At 27.2% G+C, this 18,026-nt stretch overlaps 1 protein-coding gene across 2 annotated transcripts in view; it reads right to left on the reverse strand.

Annotated features, from left to right (window-relative positions):
* Window positions 1-1,189: 1,189 nt before the first annotated feature.
* LOC112687147 (organic cation transporter protein) overlaps window positions 1,190-18,026 on the reverse strand; it is a 22,357-nt gene continuing 5,520 nt past the window's right edge. For both annotated transcript variants that reach the window (XM_025559712.1, XM_025559711.1), the window contains exons 2-11: window positions 13,754-13,969; window positions 13,342-13,570; window positions 13,169-13,272; window positions 11,929-12,083; window positions 7,299-7,467; window positions 6,981-7,226; window positions 6,096-6,310; window positions 4,854-5,035; window positions 4,614-4,753; window positions 1,190-1,685 (exon numbers count right to left, since the gene is read on the reverse strand). In XM_025559712.1, coding sequence (XP_025415497.1) covers window positions 1,610-1,685; window positions 4,614-4,753; window positions 4,854-5,035; window positions 6,096-6,310; window positions 6,981-7,226; window positions 7,299-7,467; window positions 11,929-12,083; window positions 13,169-13,272; window positions 13,342-13,570; window positions 13,754-13,896 — 1,659 coding nt within the window. In that variant the 5' untranslated portion in view covers window positions 13,897-13,969 and the 3' untranslated portion in view covers window positions 1,190-1,609. The remainder of the gene's footprint in view (window positions 1,686-4,613; window positions 4,754-4,853; window positions 5,036-6,095; window positions 6,311-6,980; window positions 7,227-7,298; window positions 7,468-11,928; window positions 12,084-13,168; window positions 13,273-13,341; window positions 13,571-13,753; window positions 13,970-18,026) is intronic.

The raw sequence follows: 18,026 nt of genomic DNA on the forward strand, positions 1-18,026 counted from the left end.
ATATTTTTTTCTTGAATCTCGTATATTTTTCTCAGATAGCTTCAACTATTTATGATTAGTAGTCTTATAATCAATTTTAGCTGTTATATTATCATAACAAAATTATGAAATAAAATTTAGAAAATTTAGTTTTATTTTTTTCTATTACGGAATATCATTTAGATATATTTAAGAATAAATTACATTTAATTTGAGCAACATCAGTTAAAATACGAACCAGTTACTCTTAAATGTTAGAACCCTATTAACATTTTGAGGTACCCGGGCACAACCGGAACCCTTTAAGCGCATGCCTACGTACTTAACTACAAATTGTAAGAAATTCTATACATAAATTTGAGTAAAATATACTACTTTAATCATCCTTGCAGATAAATAAGTTTAATATACATTGTTTAGTTCAAAATATATGGATCAATAAAAATGAACACTCATAATATCATACAAGGAAATAGGAATACTTTAGAGTTTATTTATTTTTATCTATAATTTCAAAGAAATATAATATTTGGATGGTTTTGAAATTAATCTTGAGATAATAATGTGAATAATTATTGGATTTATTAGTTTACCTGGTTGTATTAATTAATATATATATATTGTTACATTCTAAAAATATTTTTATATTATAGAAACAAAAAACAGTAATTTAACATTTATACTTACTCAAAATAACATGAATTAAAAACAAAATAAAAAATGTAAAATGAGATTAAAAAAAAAGGATAATTGCCACTTTACAAAAATGTAATTAGTTTATATGCTTGAAAAAAATTGTTTAAATGTAACTCATAAACCTCAAAATTAAAATTAAAAATCACCAAATACTAACATCTATATTAGAAAGTTCAATAAAAATTAAAAAAACTAGTCATAAAAAATTAATTTAAATCATATAATTTGGTATGAAACTCTGAAATTATGAATGTACAAGTTGATATACATTACTGTAAAAAAAATAACATATTATTACATTATTACTTAATATTATAAACATTTGACATATAATTATTATATCTTAAAAATGAGGTATTAAGCATAGTTTATAAAAATGGTAATTCGTAATTATGAAAATAGTTAAATAATTAATTTTAATACTGTTGTACCCTGTGCTTTAAAAAACAAGTATACACTATAAGTATAGAACACAATAATTTATATTTTATAATAAAATAGATTTAATCACAAATAAAAATGTATTGTAGTTTTTGCACAACTCGTGCACGAACTATATATAATTTAGATGTTTGGATTAAAATGAGCATGACAATAGATTAGTTTACGATGACAAAACTATTAATACATATGCTTTGAATCAATCTTTCTGACAGTAAATAATATGATCATATAATCATTTAATAACCAGCTAAACAGACATTATTTTAACTACTATTTTAAATAAATAAAAATTTTAATAGCCACTGAAAAGTAATCTCTAAAATTCTATTTTGTATTAACTAAAGTGTGTTATAATTAATATGGATAGTAAAAATAGGCACATACAACTCATTTAATTTTCCAATAGTAATAAATAGTCATAAAAAAAAATAGCAATCAAAACAATAACAAACCATTAGACAAAGTGTAAAAATACTTAATACTGATAATACTATAACTTATCATTAATATCCTTGCTTGCATCACCATTTTTTTCCAAATCGTTTATATGCACTTGTTCGTATTTCCTTAAAAAAAAAAATAAATAAATTACGTCTTATCTACAATGTTGTGTAAATTTATATATTTTTACTATGAATAAATTTTTTCATCGATATAATATGTCAACTAGTATAATCAATATATTGTAATTTATGTAAAATAAATACAATATACTATGAATACAATAAATACATGAATCAGCTTTTGTTTTCTTAATTTTTTTTCTCTATTATAGTATTTAAAATTATTCACAATATTAAAATCGATTAAATTCTATAATCGAATGAAGAAAAATACTATTTACCTACAGTATTTTTACTAGAAATTTTTTTGAATACTTTTTCAAAAATAAAAATAATTTATATCAAGAGTCGAAGATTCGAATTTTATGTTAATAATTCATGATCAAAATGAATGTGTTTCGATGTCTACTCAACTATATTAATTCAAATGTTTCAGATGAAAAAAACACAGAAATCGTATTAAAAATCAAGTAAGTAAATTATCAAAGCCCAGAAAAAACGAAATCTTTCGTAACTTGATACTAAATAAGCGCCCTAAAAATATTGGTAATTTAAAGAATAATATAATGATAAATATATGATTATATATTTATATTTATAATATAATATGTCATAATATGTATAAGTGTTCATATGAATGCAATGACGTACATACTTATTTTAATTTATGTTATTGATTATCAAAATATTAAATAAATTGAGCTGTAATATAAAATATCTTATCAAGTTTGTATACATTAAAGTAATTTCAAATTATATAATGACCGATAAGAACAATATAAAATTACTATTTAATATTTTAATATATAATTCATAGTATTAGCAATAAATATGACTAAATATTATTAAAAAGGTTAAAGTTCCAGTAATTATAATCAATAATGTAAACAGATTACTTGTACGTAGGTTAATACAATTTACGCATTCTACGTCTAAATATTTTATTTCTATATATCTCAGTAAAATATAATAGGTACGATTATAGAAATAGCTCAAATTGTACACGCTAAAACTCGAAAGAGTTTAAAACCGCAAAATGACGAACACGTGAATATAAAAGTATTGCAATGATTTATAAATATATACAACAATATTTTATACTTTTTACCACTTATTAAAGGAATATAGTTCAAGCAATTGATTTCAGTACGTTTCCATACATAATGCTAAGTTGTTTCGCAATAACAAAAATAATAAATCCACACTATATCAACATTACAATTACATCTGGTAATTGTGAAATTGTCCAGATGAAATAATGCTATAATATTAATTCAAATGTCATAACATTTGAAGTTCAATAAATTATATCATCATAACATAGTATGTAGACTTTAATTTACATCTCATCACATTTGACTAATGACTCGAACCGTTCACATAATTTAACATAATTCAATAAATTTAAAGAATCAGAAACGTCGAGTAATAATTGTATTTGTATAGAATACGACGTAATTATCAAAACAGAATACATCACCTTGGCAAGTTATACACAAAAAATAAATAACTCCGGATTTCTATAATTTCTCTTTTGTTTTTCCCTTCTTTTACATTTGAAATTTTGAATAGTACGAATCACAAATTGTTCTTGACATTCCTCTATATCATTACATTCAAAGCCACACTTAAAGAGGGGGGGATTGTGAAGTCCATGCCACGGGCTTCGAGCATGGTGGAGGCCAAGCACTTACTTTATTTTTTACACTTCAAATTGCGGAAATAATTTATATTAGTATACATTATACAATATAATTATGTAATAAACATTTATCGTTCTGTCAACGTTATCTAATTAATTACTAATAGACTAAAGTCTGAAATAAAATAAGACAAATAGGCATAATAAGGAAACCTTTCGCAAAGAGAGAATGCATTTCTAATAATTTTTTTATTTTTAAAATTGTATGGTTTGTATTTTTTTTTTCTATTTACTTTTGTTAAAAAAACATTACGGTAAAGCAAGTAAATAAATAATTTAGTAAACTAAATAAATAAAATAAATAGAGATAAAGAAAACTAACACAAAAAATTAAATAAGAAAGCCAGAGGAATATATAAAGTTAATTATGAAATGGATGATAGGAATGGAGTAAGAGTTAAGGAGAAGATTAGTGAATAAAGGGCTATAACCAAAAGAAGATAGGAAAGAAAGAAAAAATTGACGGCTAACATGAAGAGAGGGACAATTAAAAATGATGTGGTTAAAAATTTGAATTATAAAACTATTATCATGTTTGTCGTAATTACATAGGAAACGGCGTAAAAATGTAAAAAAAAATACGATATGGTTAAAAATGTAATGCTAAATTATTTAAAATGAGCGGTCATGAGCGTGATACAAATAAAACGTTTTAGAGTATTTCTAAAAAAAAAGAAAAAACAAATTTTTAAATATGCTAAATACAGGACGAATGTCAATACAGCAAATTAAGGAAATTCCTAAAAGAATTTTAATAACTAACATAATATTGAAATTAATGACACTGTACAACTCGACAATCATCCAGGATAAAAATGTTTAGTAAATTTATGTAGATTTAATCTCTAATAATTTTATAATTGAAATTTATGTATAATAAAATGTATTATTTACTTTATCCTTATAGTAAAATAAAAAATTGTAATTATAAAAAAAATTGTTCGTCCTTTGTCTACATTACAGCAAATAACTTTTTTATTTAGATTTAAGTATTTGGGTTGAAGGTGAAAACTCGGAGGGCTACACAATGATATTTTGCTCAGGCTTCGCAAGTTCTAAGAGCAGCCTTGATCACATTAACATACTCATACGATTTTTAGAAAGATCATCTTTTAGTGTTGCACAAATTAAATTCGGTTGATGCACACGAGATATTTAAAGAATTCGATATATGACGAGTCATACATCTAAAATAGATCAAATAAAAAATTGTGTTTGAATTCACTTACTTTCCAGACGTAACAATGAGATCTTCGATAGTATCAGGCATTTTTTTGTTTAACGTCTCAGGTAACACAAGCGACAACACTCCGATCGTCAACGCCAGACTGCCGTAGACGATCAACGGCATGCTAATCCAAATTTCACTCTGAAAATATATACGAATGTTTAATAACAAATCGGTGACGTTCCAATACGTGAACGTTGTGTTTCTCTTCCGAATATACTTCGTTGCGCACCGCACATACCGTATTATTGATGTATGGAGCTACGATCCCGCCAATCCTGGCGAAAAATGATCCTACGCCCAAGCCCATATTCCGCACAACGGTCGGAAACTGTTCCGCGGTGTAGACGTACACTGCACCGTACGATGCAGTTATGGACATTTTGGCAACTAGCGCACAGGAGATAACTAACCACGTGTTACCTGGAATAAAATACAGTTCAAGAGTCAAATTTGTCAATGATTAATTGCAAACAAAATAATCGTAAAATTAATTTTAAAAATCTGTATAAAATAATGGCATGGTGTTTATAAACACTTCTATCTTCGACAGAATGCTTTTATTATCAAGTAAAATGAGTTCAATGATTAATTATTAAGACTTACTCTTAATCATCCCAATAAAATTAAAAACAACAATATATTCACGTTTAATAAACAAATCAGAAAAAAAAGTTTTAATTGTTTTAGATCTTTAATTTTTTTTTAAGACATATTTTAATTTTTCTTTAACTATTTTCCCATTGGGACTGGGAACATTTATCAACATATTTTCAATTTCACTAAAAATATCTATTGAGTAATTGGCTGTTTGATTCTTCTAAACTTGTGAGTTTTGTGGATAACTCAGATAATTATAATTTTAAAAATGCTAAACTACATTTAACTACAAAAATTAACGCCGTAATTATATTTTTATTGTAAAATTACTTTAGAAATAATAATTTATATATTTTATGACGTGAAATACTTATATAAAAATTGCAATAATTGCAAAAGTTACAAAATCGTTGAAAGTGTAAGAAATTGCATTATTAAAATAAATAGGAAGACTGTAATTAATCCAATTCGTATACATATTTGACCAGATTTGATTTACCTGGTATCAATAAAAATGTCTATACATTTTTTAAAAATATCTATTAAATCCTGTCTTTACTTTAAAGAACACACATGGCACATAAATTGGTCTTGGTCTTACAGAGCATTGAAGCTGTTATAACATTATACAAAACATTTCAGAGTCGTACCATATTATATTTATTATTATACTTTGTCAGAATTTCTCATATAAAAAATATAATGAATTTAAAAATGAAATGACATTTCTTTATATTTGTAAATGACCACATAGTGGATCCATAACAATATACTGGATTCTTAAATCTATGTATGATTAACATAATTTCCTTACTGCAGCCTTTAAATCAAATATTAACACCTACTACTCGTAAAGTATAATTAATTATAAAAATTTATTTACTTTTGGATATGACTAGCGTTGCTAAAAGTGCTAATCCGGCTAAAATAAGGAATCCAGATATATTTATCTTCCTGCCCCATCGGTTCATGGTCAGTAACAAAAATATATAAGCTGGGAACTCGACTAACCCAATTAAGTTGAACACCAAAAAATGATTTCCACCTAAACTGGAAGTACTCCAGGACAAACCATAGTAAGCAGTACTGTTGACAAACCTTAAAAAAAATATATATATATAAAAAGCATTAGATGTAACAGTACTAATTTTCAGTCATTAAAGTAACGAATTTGTATTTTATAAAAAGCAGAAAAAAATGTCAATAAAAAACTATCATTATGGGTTTTTTTTTTTTTTTAATTTCAAAGTTCAAACAAAAATATTTAAAATTAAATTCACATAAGAAAGACCAACAAATAATAACAATTAATTAGTACTACCGAAAATTATGCTATTAAATATTTTAAATGTCAGTATTTTATCGTGCTTAACAACAATGATAGCGAAATGTAATAATATTTTTAAACTCTGATATATATTTAAACCATTTTAATAATAATAGTAATTAGGTGTGATGATAAGTAAGTTTTACTTTCGACATATTTTAAAGTAAATAATGAATTTTTTATATTTCTCTGTAAATGTCAGCTGTCATTGATATGAAAATTAAATTCACACTTGATTATTAGTCACTCATAGGTCTTAAATCGCACATTATATTAATAAGTATTTATGTAAAAGATATTTTTTAATTTAGTCTCATAATCACTTGCTATTTCCTACATTACCTTCTAATTTCATTTGGATAAATGTACAACAATTTTAGTTTTAATTTACTTGATTTACTAATGACAGTTAGAAAGTTAATTTAAAATTTCATTAATCACCATAAAAACATTATGATGATGGATCTCTTCAAAATCACTGGGTGTTTGAATAGATCGAAAAATGAAGCTTTGGGCAAGTTATCGTTTTGAACGACAGGTTTGTCTTCAAAATCGTTGTCCAATATTTCTATTATGTCTTTGCTTGACATATCCACACCGTTCACACGACATACTTTCTGTATAATTTCCACTGCTTTTTCTTGTTTTCCGTTAGTTAATAACCATCGAATCGATTCAGGCATAAACCTAAAAAAAAATGTTACCGTATAAATTGTTATTAATATGTTCTATTGATAGAAACACGTGTGCGTTACAAACCAATAATAAGTCGTGTAACATAAAAAGGGAGCAGTTATGGCCAACTGGAAGTATCTCCAATTGGTAAAGACTACCCCAAATGCGGATGTCAAAAAGAAACCAACGGAAAAAAACATTTGTATGACTACACCGACAACCATCCGATAACTTGGACTTACGAATTCTAAACCTACGAAAAAACATACCCATATTATAATCAAAAACCGATTTATCTATTGTGTTCTAGAAATAAATGTCGGTATTAATACTCCAAATACAGCCGTAAAAGTCCAGTTGGGTGTATTTTAAAATTTAAGTCTAGCTACGGAAAATTTATTGATTCCGCTGAAACTTCCGGTTTCAAAAAATTTAAAAATAACTATCGACCTCGCTGGCTACTATTCATAAAAATCTTATATCAATTCCACCGACTAATTATTTCATCAGTTACTATTCATAAAAATAGAACTTTTAAAGACCAAAACAATTTATTAATAATTTATGAATATAACTAAATATAAAACAATTCTATGTTTACGTAAATAAAACACGTTTATAACTATTACCAAAATTAATTTATGATTATAAAATTATAATATATTTATTTAGTAAAGTGTTTTTGTGGGGTAACAGAAGATTTGAACGTAGGAGTTGGTGTGCATCAGGACTCTCAGCCTCTATTTGTTCTTTGTGGTAATAGATGAAGTTACGATTAGTGGTGGATTTAACGGTCGTTTAGTCGGAAAATACCGACAAGGCCCCTCCTTAATTGTGTACCAAGGCCTACCTAAATTATGTAATTGATTTTTTTTTAATTTTGACTAAAAAAAAATTGTATATTGTAAACAGAAATATAATTTACTATTGTTTTATTAGTAAAGTAATTTAAATATTTAGGAATACTTCAATATATACGTAAATTTAAGTTATTCAACATTCTATATTTCTAGGTAGTTGGCATTGATCAACAATCACAAATAATATTATTTACGATAATTATAATCGATGTTACAACGTAATCAATTTCGCTGCATCGGTTTTCCCATACAATACAAATTAAAATACACCAATATCAAGTAGATATCTACTTTGTTATCGTGGAAAATAAAATAACCATCAAGTATCAACAGTCATTTGTGAGTTTGTGGCTACTAAAATCTATTATTTTAATCATTTGATTCCAATTCAACGTAATGACAAGTCGCATGAAGACGCAATCAAGATTGTATGACAAATAAAAATAATTTTGTAAGTATAATAACAATCTTTTCATTCTTCGATCTGCGGCCCTGTCGCGTAAATTATGATTTATTGAATACCGTTTTCGCGATAAATTCGCAATGTACATAACATTGAAAATTTGATAAACAGAGCTGTGAATTTAATGCATTTGCATTATGTTTTGCATATTGCATATGTTCATACATTTAACGGGCTAGGACATTGTTTCCGCCGCAGAATAAATTTAACGTTTTTCTAATATTATTATAAATAGAGACAATGGGCAATGAGTATTGCCTCCGCATTACCAATTGCTATTCGCTTATATTTCTACGTTTTATGTCATTATAACTTAACAGTGGATAAATGTTTGATTGTTAATATTTATATTTCTACAACAAATTTAAAAATGTTTGTTAGAAATTTAATTTTGTTCACAATAATGAAATAATATATTTATACATATTGTTATTTAATTTATATTATGTGTTATTGGTTGAAGAAGTATAATTGGTGCTAGTTTTTAGAGCATTGTCAAAAATACTTGTCAAAATGACAAGTTTGAAAAAAAATATTTCAAATAAAGTAAAACACCTTCTTCGTTAAAAGGTCTGTGTAAAACAAGGTGGTCTGCTAGAGTTAAAGCAATTAAAGCATTACTTTCAAATTTTCAATCCGTTAAAAAATGTTTAAAAGAAGAATCTGAAAATTTAGAAACTAATTCTGAAATTTTATTTCGAGCTAGATGTTTAATAGAATCATTAAATTGGGTATTTTTTTTTTCAAATTTAATATGACGGAATAAAATACTACAAATTAGTGATGTAGTATCCCGATTATTACAATCAACAAATAATGACTTGTTCTTGGTGTTACAAAGTTTCTAATCTGAAGTTTACAAATAAAGTGTTTTAAGAACTCATGATCAATATAATGCTTTTGTTATAGAAGCAAAAACTGTTTGGTCAAATTTTGATATCTTTACAGTTGTTTTAGGATCAGCAGAATTTCCAAAGAAAAGGACAAAAAATATGCCGTTACAAATTCATAAAATACTAGAGATATAAGTTTATCAGAAGAAGAAAAATATAGAAAAATTTATTTTGAAACATTAGACAACATGATTGGCGAATTAAATGAAAGGATGAATGGATCTTCCAAAGTCATGGATTTTTTTTATTTTTTAAATCCAGATGAACTAAAAAAATTAAATATAGAAGATGTGAAGGAAAAGTGCGAAGCTCTTATGTTACAATATAATTATTTAACTGTAAATTAAATTGTCTCTTGAAATAACGTCGTTTCAGAGTTATTATTTTGATTCAAAAGAATCAGAAAGTACAGATAATAATATATTATGTTATTTGACATTCATTATTAAATATTCATTGTCTGATGAATTGCCCCAAATGGAAACTCTTTTAAAAATATTTTTAATATTACTCATTGGAAGTGCGAGTGCTGAAAGAAAAGTGCTATGAGTGTACTAAGAAGATTAAAAAATTATCTTCGTTCAACTATGGTTCAAAATCGAATAAGCAATTTAGCGTTACTTCCAATGGAGTATGAAGCAGTATAAAACCTCGATATGACTAAACTTATCGACAAGTTTTCTAAGGCCAAAATTTGCAAAAGGTTCTAAGCTATAATTTTTTTTTTAATTTTATATATCTAATATAAATTTAGTTTTATTTGTAAAAAATAAATAAAAAACATTTTCTATTACTTTTAAAAGAAGAATGTTGGTTGGTCATTGCTTTCGCAAGCGAAGCAAGTGGTTTTGTAAAATAGAGGTAAGTATGTTACTGGAATTTTTTACGAGGCCCCTCTTATGGATTTCCCGACTTTATTTGAACCCTTAAATCCGCTACTGACCATGGTGTATGATGTTTGATGATGATATAGTTTTGATAGGAGAAAATTTAGAAGAAGTTAATAATAGATTGGATAAGCGTAGGTTAGCCCTTAAAGGAAAGAAATTGAGAATTAGTAGAAATAAAACAGAGTATTTTGAGTATGACTTTGGAGGAAGATACCAATAAGTTGAGAGGATGAGGAGACCAGTCACAATAATTGGTGATGTTATAGGTGAAGTCAAGAACTTAAATATTTAAGATCATTTGTACAAAAATACGGAGGTTTTGGCATGGAAGTAAAACAGGATTAAGTGCGGTTTGATGAAATGGATAAAAGGATCGGGCGTTTTATACTACAAAAGAATTACAAAGAGGCTGAAAAGTAAATTTTACAGCAGAGTAGTGAGACCAACATGCTATATGGTTTAGAGTGTTGGGTGATTGACAGAAAAATAAAACAGAGTATGATTGTTGCGGAAATGATAATGTTTAAATGGATAAATGGAGTAACAAGATAAGATGCAATAAAGAACGAATATTTAAGAGTATCGATGTAACTTTTATAGTGAACAAGATGAGAAAAAATATACTGAGATGGTTTGGGTATGAGATGAAACGAAAAGAAATAAATGCAATAATAGTTGTATGAAAATGAACGTTCAAGGGAAAAGAGGAAGAAAAAAACGAAAAAAAAAGATGCTTGGATACGATTTAGAAAGATATGAGAGCCATTTGTGTGTACGTAAGGGATGAAGAAAATCGAGACGAGTGGAGGTTTAGAACAAGAGTGGCCGACTCCAAATAGTTGGGAAAAAGGCGAAAGAAAGAAGAAAAAAATCATAACATTAAATTTATTATTATTATTATTATTATACTAGACAATTTATTAATTTTATTTTAATATTTAAGTATATTGCTACCATTTATATTTTATAAAATAAGGTAAATCGATTTTCTGTAATCTTGTATTTATTATTTTTCCCCTATAAATATAATTATGTGAAAATAGGAGCCACCGGAATAGATAGTTGATTTTATGAACAGTAACTGTTGGAATCAATAATCAGCGGAGTTGATGTATGATTTTTATGAGCAGTAGCCGGCGGAATCGATTACGTCTCAACTACGGTCAACGGTCAGTTTAAATTTAAAACCTAGAACATTCTACTGTCATTCATTACAATAATGAATAAATATGGCTACCACTGATAAAATGTAGTAAAAACATTTTACTATAAAAATTGAGGCAACAACAGATAATGCACCTAAGTAATAACATTGATAATAAATACTATTAATATTAGTATTAGTATTAATAATCAATGCTTATAATTATTAATTGCCCAATACATTAAAGTTCAGTATACGAAATAATCATTTAAATTAGCTTCATTCAAACATGTTTACGCATAATAAGATACCTAAGCATAATACAAAAATGAATTAGACGGAGTGATAGTTTATCAAGTCCAATCTATATTAATGAACTAATTAGTATAAGTCAGTTTTTTTCAAATTTTTATCTAAATATTAAATTAGTTATTGGTATATTAATAGTCATGAATATATTTTACCAATTACATAAGCTGCTAGATATAGTCCTGATGTAGATGCTCCTACCAGCACCCTCAAAAATGTAAAGCTCCAATATTCTTGAGCAAATGCCATACCGAAACCAGAGACTCCCTGTAGCCAAACAGATATGGTAAAAATATTTTTTCTTCCGATCCTGATAACAAGAAACAATTTATACAATAATATTTTAGGGTTAGATATTAAAGATTCGTTTTCATTTTTACAATTTTTCGCAACTTAAGAAACGCTTTTAAACTATTCAATATATATAAATACACCAAATAATATTTTATTATTTTTAAAAAATTTAAGTAAATATTCGACAAAATTACGTACATAAGTCTCCGTGTTTTTATAGGATATACATAACATTTGTACACATGTGTACACACTATACACAGACTTGTTAATTTGAAAGTTTCAAATACTATGATATTATATACCTACATGTATTTGGGTTTTATAATTATTTTTACGTTGTTATTTTTACGACATAAAATATATTATTTTCTATAATGATTTTATAACGTATCATAGTTATTTGGAACTCTGTCGTTGGATTCTATTAATCTTATATTACGTGAACATTTAAAATTTTCATTGGCAGATTATTCTTTAGAACAAATAATGCTTATGTCACTTCAAAATCTCAAAAATATGATATTCCAATTTTAATAAATCAGGAATTTAAAATATTAAATTACGAATATAACAAATTTTAAATTGGAATGTAAACAGTTTGATAGCAAATAACTCTCAGCGTAGAACGTATATTATAGTACGCACATACCAACAATATATAAAAGAATCTTATCGAAATATTTTAGCATATCTGGTACGAGTACACATGGCGTGATATTTGGAATTATATTCTTACGCGTTAAGTACTAAATACTTAATTAATTTATTATGTTTAACAACACTCAATTTATTTTGAACGTTATTGCACATTTATGTATAAGAATAAGTGCAATATACAAACGAATTCATATAAAAGTTGTTGAATATACCTCCGTTGCACTCTTCAATACGTCGTAAATTCGTAATTCGTAATTCAATACGTAATGACGAGTCAAATGTGAACTAGAATTATAATATGTACACTTACGGACCTATTATGCATACCTGTATTTAAACAGGCTATGTACATGAATATACTATATGATTAATTTTGATTCGCATACAATTAATTTTAAATTACGTCTCTTCGCATAGATATTATTATTTGTGGTGATTTACCTGTCCGACAAGTACCCAAAAATAATAGACCCCAACATGACACCGAACATCAGCATAGAGTCCGAGGTACCCTTGTACCAAGCTTTTCCGCACACCAGATCGAACTAAAAAAAATTTACAAAAACCGTCAAACTTCACGGAATCGCCCGCGTAAACTGTTTTTTTATCCTCACATCTGTAACAACGGTGTTTTGGAATTCCGACTTGTCGTATATCCATTTGTTACAATATCTGATCCGCTCAGCCGGCGTATTAGATTTATAATACGTGTCCGTGAAATTCGTATCGTACACAGTACAAGCGGAGAAACTACCCGTTCTGCTGTCGTAGGGATACGACATGTTCATAATTTCGTACGGCAAATGATAGGACGCATTGTCCGGTTCGCCCGGTAGTTGACACCTGTGGGCGATAATATGTTAATTATTTTTACATTACTTTACATATTATGTTGATCGTAACGCAACGTCCATTACGCGTTACATACAATCATAATTAATTATACCATGACGATGACGAGAAAATCGAAGGGCAAGAATTATGAAATAATAATAACAATTATACATCAACACAAGTTTTATGTACCTGTGATTGGGTTTATTGAGGATGACAACGCCGGCGAGCTTATGTAGAGCGCATGATATCGCGGGCAAACACAGAAGGAAATAGATTCTTCTCTGATAGGTTCCGAAGTCACCAATTTTGTACAAAAGATCGTCATAAGTCATCTTTCAGATTGCGTTAAACAAACAATTACACTAGTGCTTATCTTATCGTTTGGATTCTCTGAACACTGCAAATCTATAACACAACAAACCACAAATCATATTTTATTTAGTGTTATACGCTCAACTCACAACATTTAAATCGTATACTCGTATTGATTTTAATAAAAACGGATCACCAAACCGTAATACTAAATTATAAGTACTACTAATTACTAATCACAACTATTCAATCGATCCGAATAATTTTACAGAATATGGACGCACAGAAAGGTTCAAAAATTCAACTCGTGTGTTAAATTAACTTTTTCTTCATTAAAAATGAACTCGGTGTTATTTTATACAACACTAATGCTGAATATATGATTTTAATTAGACTTAAAACTTTAAAGTTATACAACGGAATGATCATAATGGTGTTCGTGTTGGGTAAAAAATCTAGTAGAGCATTCACCAGAGACACTAATAAAATTCACGTTATTCAAAATTTAATTTTTTTTAAGATTTTATGCTTTGAACATAGATTTAAACCAGAAATACCAATACAATTCTTATAAATAATAATTACAAAAATATAACACTTTCACTATTTCATTAGAAAAAAATAACCTTAGTCTTGTTTATACAATCTAAAAAAACAAATTAGGATAACACGCTCGTAAAGTGTAAAATTCCCATTTTATAAATGTATTTTAAACAACAAACTATAATTCTACACAAAATTTAAAAATAATTTGGCAACTTTTACCCTCATAAGCGTAGAAACTGAAATAAATAAAGTTTCTTATTTTGTAAATAAGCTATTCATTTTTTATTTTCTATACTGGCTAGTATGAACTATCTTTCCGTTAAAAAAATATTACTCTACAATAACTTTGTAGTGTTCATTTACGAAAGGACACAACGGATACCTACAGATACCTACCTACATATATGAATGATTTTATATTAATGTTTAGAAAACTAATTGTAAGCTTAATAAAAAAAATGTCATGGTAAGGAAAACAATGTTATAAACGTTGTAAACCATATTATTTGTTTGAAGCTTAATATCTGGTTTTCTATTTCATACCGAAAAATACAAAATTATAATTTCAAAATGCTATTAATTCAATGGCGATCGTCACGTGGTAATGTAGTCAAACAAGCAGGGACGGCGCGAGGGGGTGGGCAATAGGGACAGTTGCCCAGGACCCCGCGCCTTAAATTATAATTAAAGCCTCGCGGTTCTGATTTAACTGAACTTAAAATATTTTATTAATATAAATTATAAGACCTCACATTTATTTTGCCCAGGGCCTCACAAACTCTAACACCGTCACTGCGAACAAGCATCATGTAATACAATAAGTGTTTACATTGAATGCATACAATATTATATGTATAAGATTCAAATAATAAATTTTGTTTAAATGCGCGCAATGATAAAATTACTCTCAGTTAGTACTGGCAACAAAAGTACTTATTATTACTGCTGAAGGTCTTTTGATCCGATTATAACATTTGTAATTGCCATTATTTCTTTACACACTAACGCTCACCGTCCACCAACAGTACAGTAATCGTACAGTATTATTTATAATCATGGGATGTCGACCATTGTGAAGACGGACGTTATTATGATACATGAGGGGAGCTCTTTTACGAATTGTTGTTATGTCGCTACATTATTATACGTATCTACGTTAACGCTCCAAGTTTTTAAGCTATTTGTCTGTGTTATGACGCAAGTCTTGCCCTTATAACATGCACTATGCAGTCTACAGTAGTATCATCAGAGACGCAAACTAGTTGGAATTATGGGGAGAGGAGGGAGGCAAAACATAAGTATTCAATACCCAACTATGAAAAAAAAATGGTCGCTACACTCGTATAATATAAATTACGTAATATAAGTGTAATGATGTATCTATGCTTATTATTGCGAGTATGTATATCTGAAAATTGACCAACGAGTATTGTTATCGATAATTAAGAAGGTAATTTACCCCCTCCCTGTTCCCCTAGATTTACGCCTCTGAGTATCATATTATTTCAATACATACAGTATGATTTCAGTATAATCCATCCGATTTTCCGAAACATCGATCATTTCGATTTATTTTTTGTTCATTGTAAATGCAACACGCTGTTTATAGATTTTAAAAGGTGATAACAATATCTTAATTAAGAGTTAATAATAAGAATTAATATACAATTTTACGAGGTATACTCAACAACAATTTCAATGAATTTGATAAGTTTCTGAAAATCAATACATTATACTTTTTGATAAATCAATTACATTTTGTAATACATTCCGATATTATGAGAAAGGTTAAAAAGTCACTAAAAAAAGTTAAAATTTATTAAATTATTGAAGTAAAAATAACCAGAATCGCAATCAACTTTTTTTTATCAAAATAACTATTAAAAAAATATTTACAAGTAATATTTATTAAGAATATCATATTACAAATATGAGTTATTTTAGAAAATATTTCAAAATAAAAATTCATTTTAATATTGTAATAGTGATTTTAGTCTGGTCTTTCAGAAACCTCTAAACAAAATTATCAACATTTAAAAACGTTTTATTTCAACAATTTTTATCTTATTTTTTAATACACATTTGTGTGTATACCTTAAAAATAATTGCATTGTAAAGTAAATTATTTTTTTAAATACCAAAAGAACTCGAAAGATTTCCGATTTAATGACAGCAGGTTATGCAATTCGTGTATTGTCTTATCAACTAATATTTCTACTGCTACCATCACAATCAACCAATTCCGAAATAACCATCAATTATTTTTTATTATTAGTAGTACTATTCAGACATATATTAATATCTAACACGGCCTCCATCATTATTTTATTTATTGCGTAAAAAAAAAAAATTTTAAATTATCTAAAATTATATTATAAATGAGGGAAATCAAAAAAATTTTAACAAAACAGAAAAATGCCAAAAATTACATAAAGTTGCACTAAAACTTTTTAGATTTACAACCAGCTTAGCAATAAATCTAAACAATAGAAAAAAAATTGCAAATGCAACAACTTTCGAGGCCTAATTATGAGTAACCAGTGACCTGCAGTGCAGTATATTATAGGAATCATTATTGCAGAAACCCCATCCTGCAAATTAATAAAAGGGAAAGAGCTGATTCATTAAAAATAATATAATGCTCGTTGTTAGATTTCAGTGTAGTTATAATTTTTTTTAATTCCTAACAAGATAAATCATGCATTTTGAGGAGCTTTTACTATTCACATGGACTCCCTCGGGTGGTAATTGCGATTTTCAGTGATTATTTTTTACGGCTCAAAGTTTTAGCTGTATCAACCTCGTTTTTAAACTGTAGTCGCATAGACTTACGATTATTCAGCTACGAAGTTGGCAATGCAAAGTAAAATTTTAAATTTACATAAGTATTTAAATAACTGTCAAAGTTTTCTTCAATTCTTGAATTTTCATAAAATTTAAGCAATATTTTTTTATTTTTTTTTAACACCCATTCAATAGTAGTATAATAGTTAACATAACATTAATGAAAAATTTTTAATTTAATTTAAATTTAATCGTTACGACCAAAATTGTCGGATATATAATATGTACACTACATAACATGAACAATTTGAAACTAATAATTCATATAACAATGATAATATGAGCTTCTACAATTTACATTTTACTGGATAAAAGCAGACTTAAAATGTTTTCTGAAATTTTGAGAGCGAGCTGAGGCAATGCGAACAAATGCAATAACATGAACTTAACTCATCTAAGACTAGATTCACATGGAAACGCATCGAACATGAACGTTTTTGACAAGATCACTGCTTGACTAAAGAAGGGGACGAAGGAGGAACTGAGTATCCTAACTAAATTATCAGATACTCTAACGTAGATAGCTATACTATTTTATCAAAAAAGGATGTGTGGGGCGATACTTTATTTAAGTTTAGTTCTTACAGAATTCCAAGTTAATATTTTTATAAAAATCAAATCATTTAAAAAATGTTTATGTATAACCTACGACTTAAAGTATTAGTTTTTGATACAGCGGTAAATGATAAACGATAATAATCAAACATCAACGTCGCATAGTAAATTCTATTACATAGAATACACGCAGTTTATTTATTTA

Source organism: Sipha flava, unplaced genomic scaffold (genome assembly GCF_003268045.1).
Source record: "Sipha flava isolate LNK unplaced genomic scaffold, YSA_version1 333_pilon_pilon, whole genome shotgun sequence".
Lineage (NCBI taxonomy): Eukaryota > Metazoa > Arthropoda > Insecta > Hemiptera > Aphididae > Sipha > Sipha flava.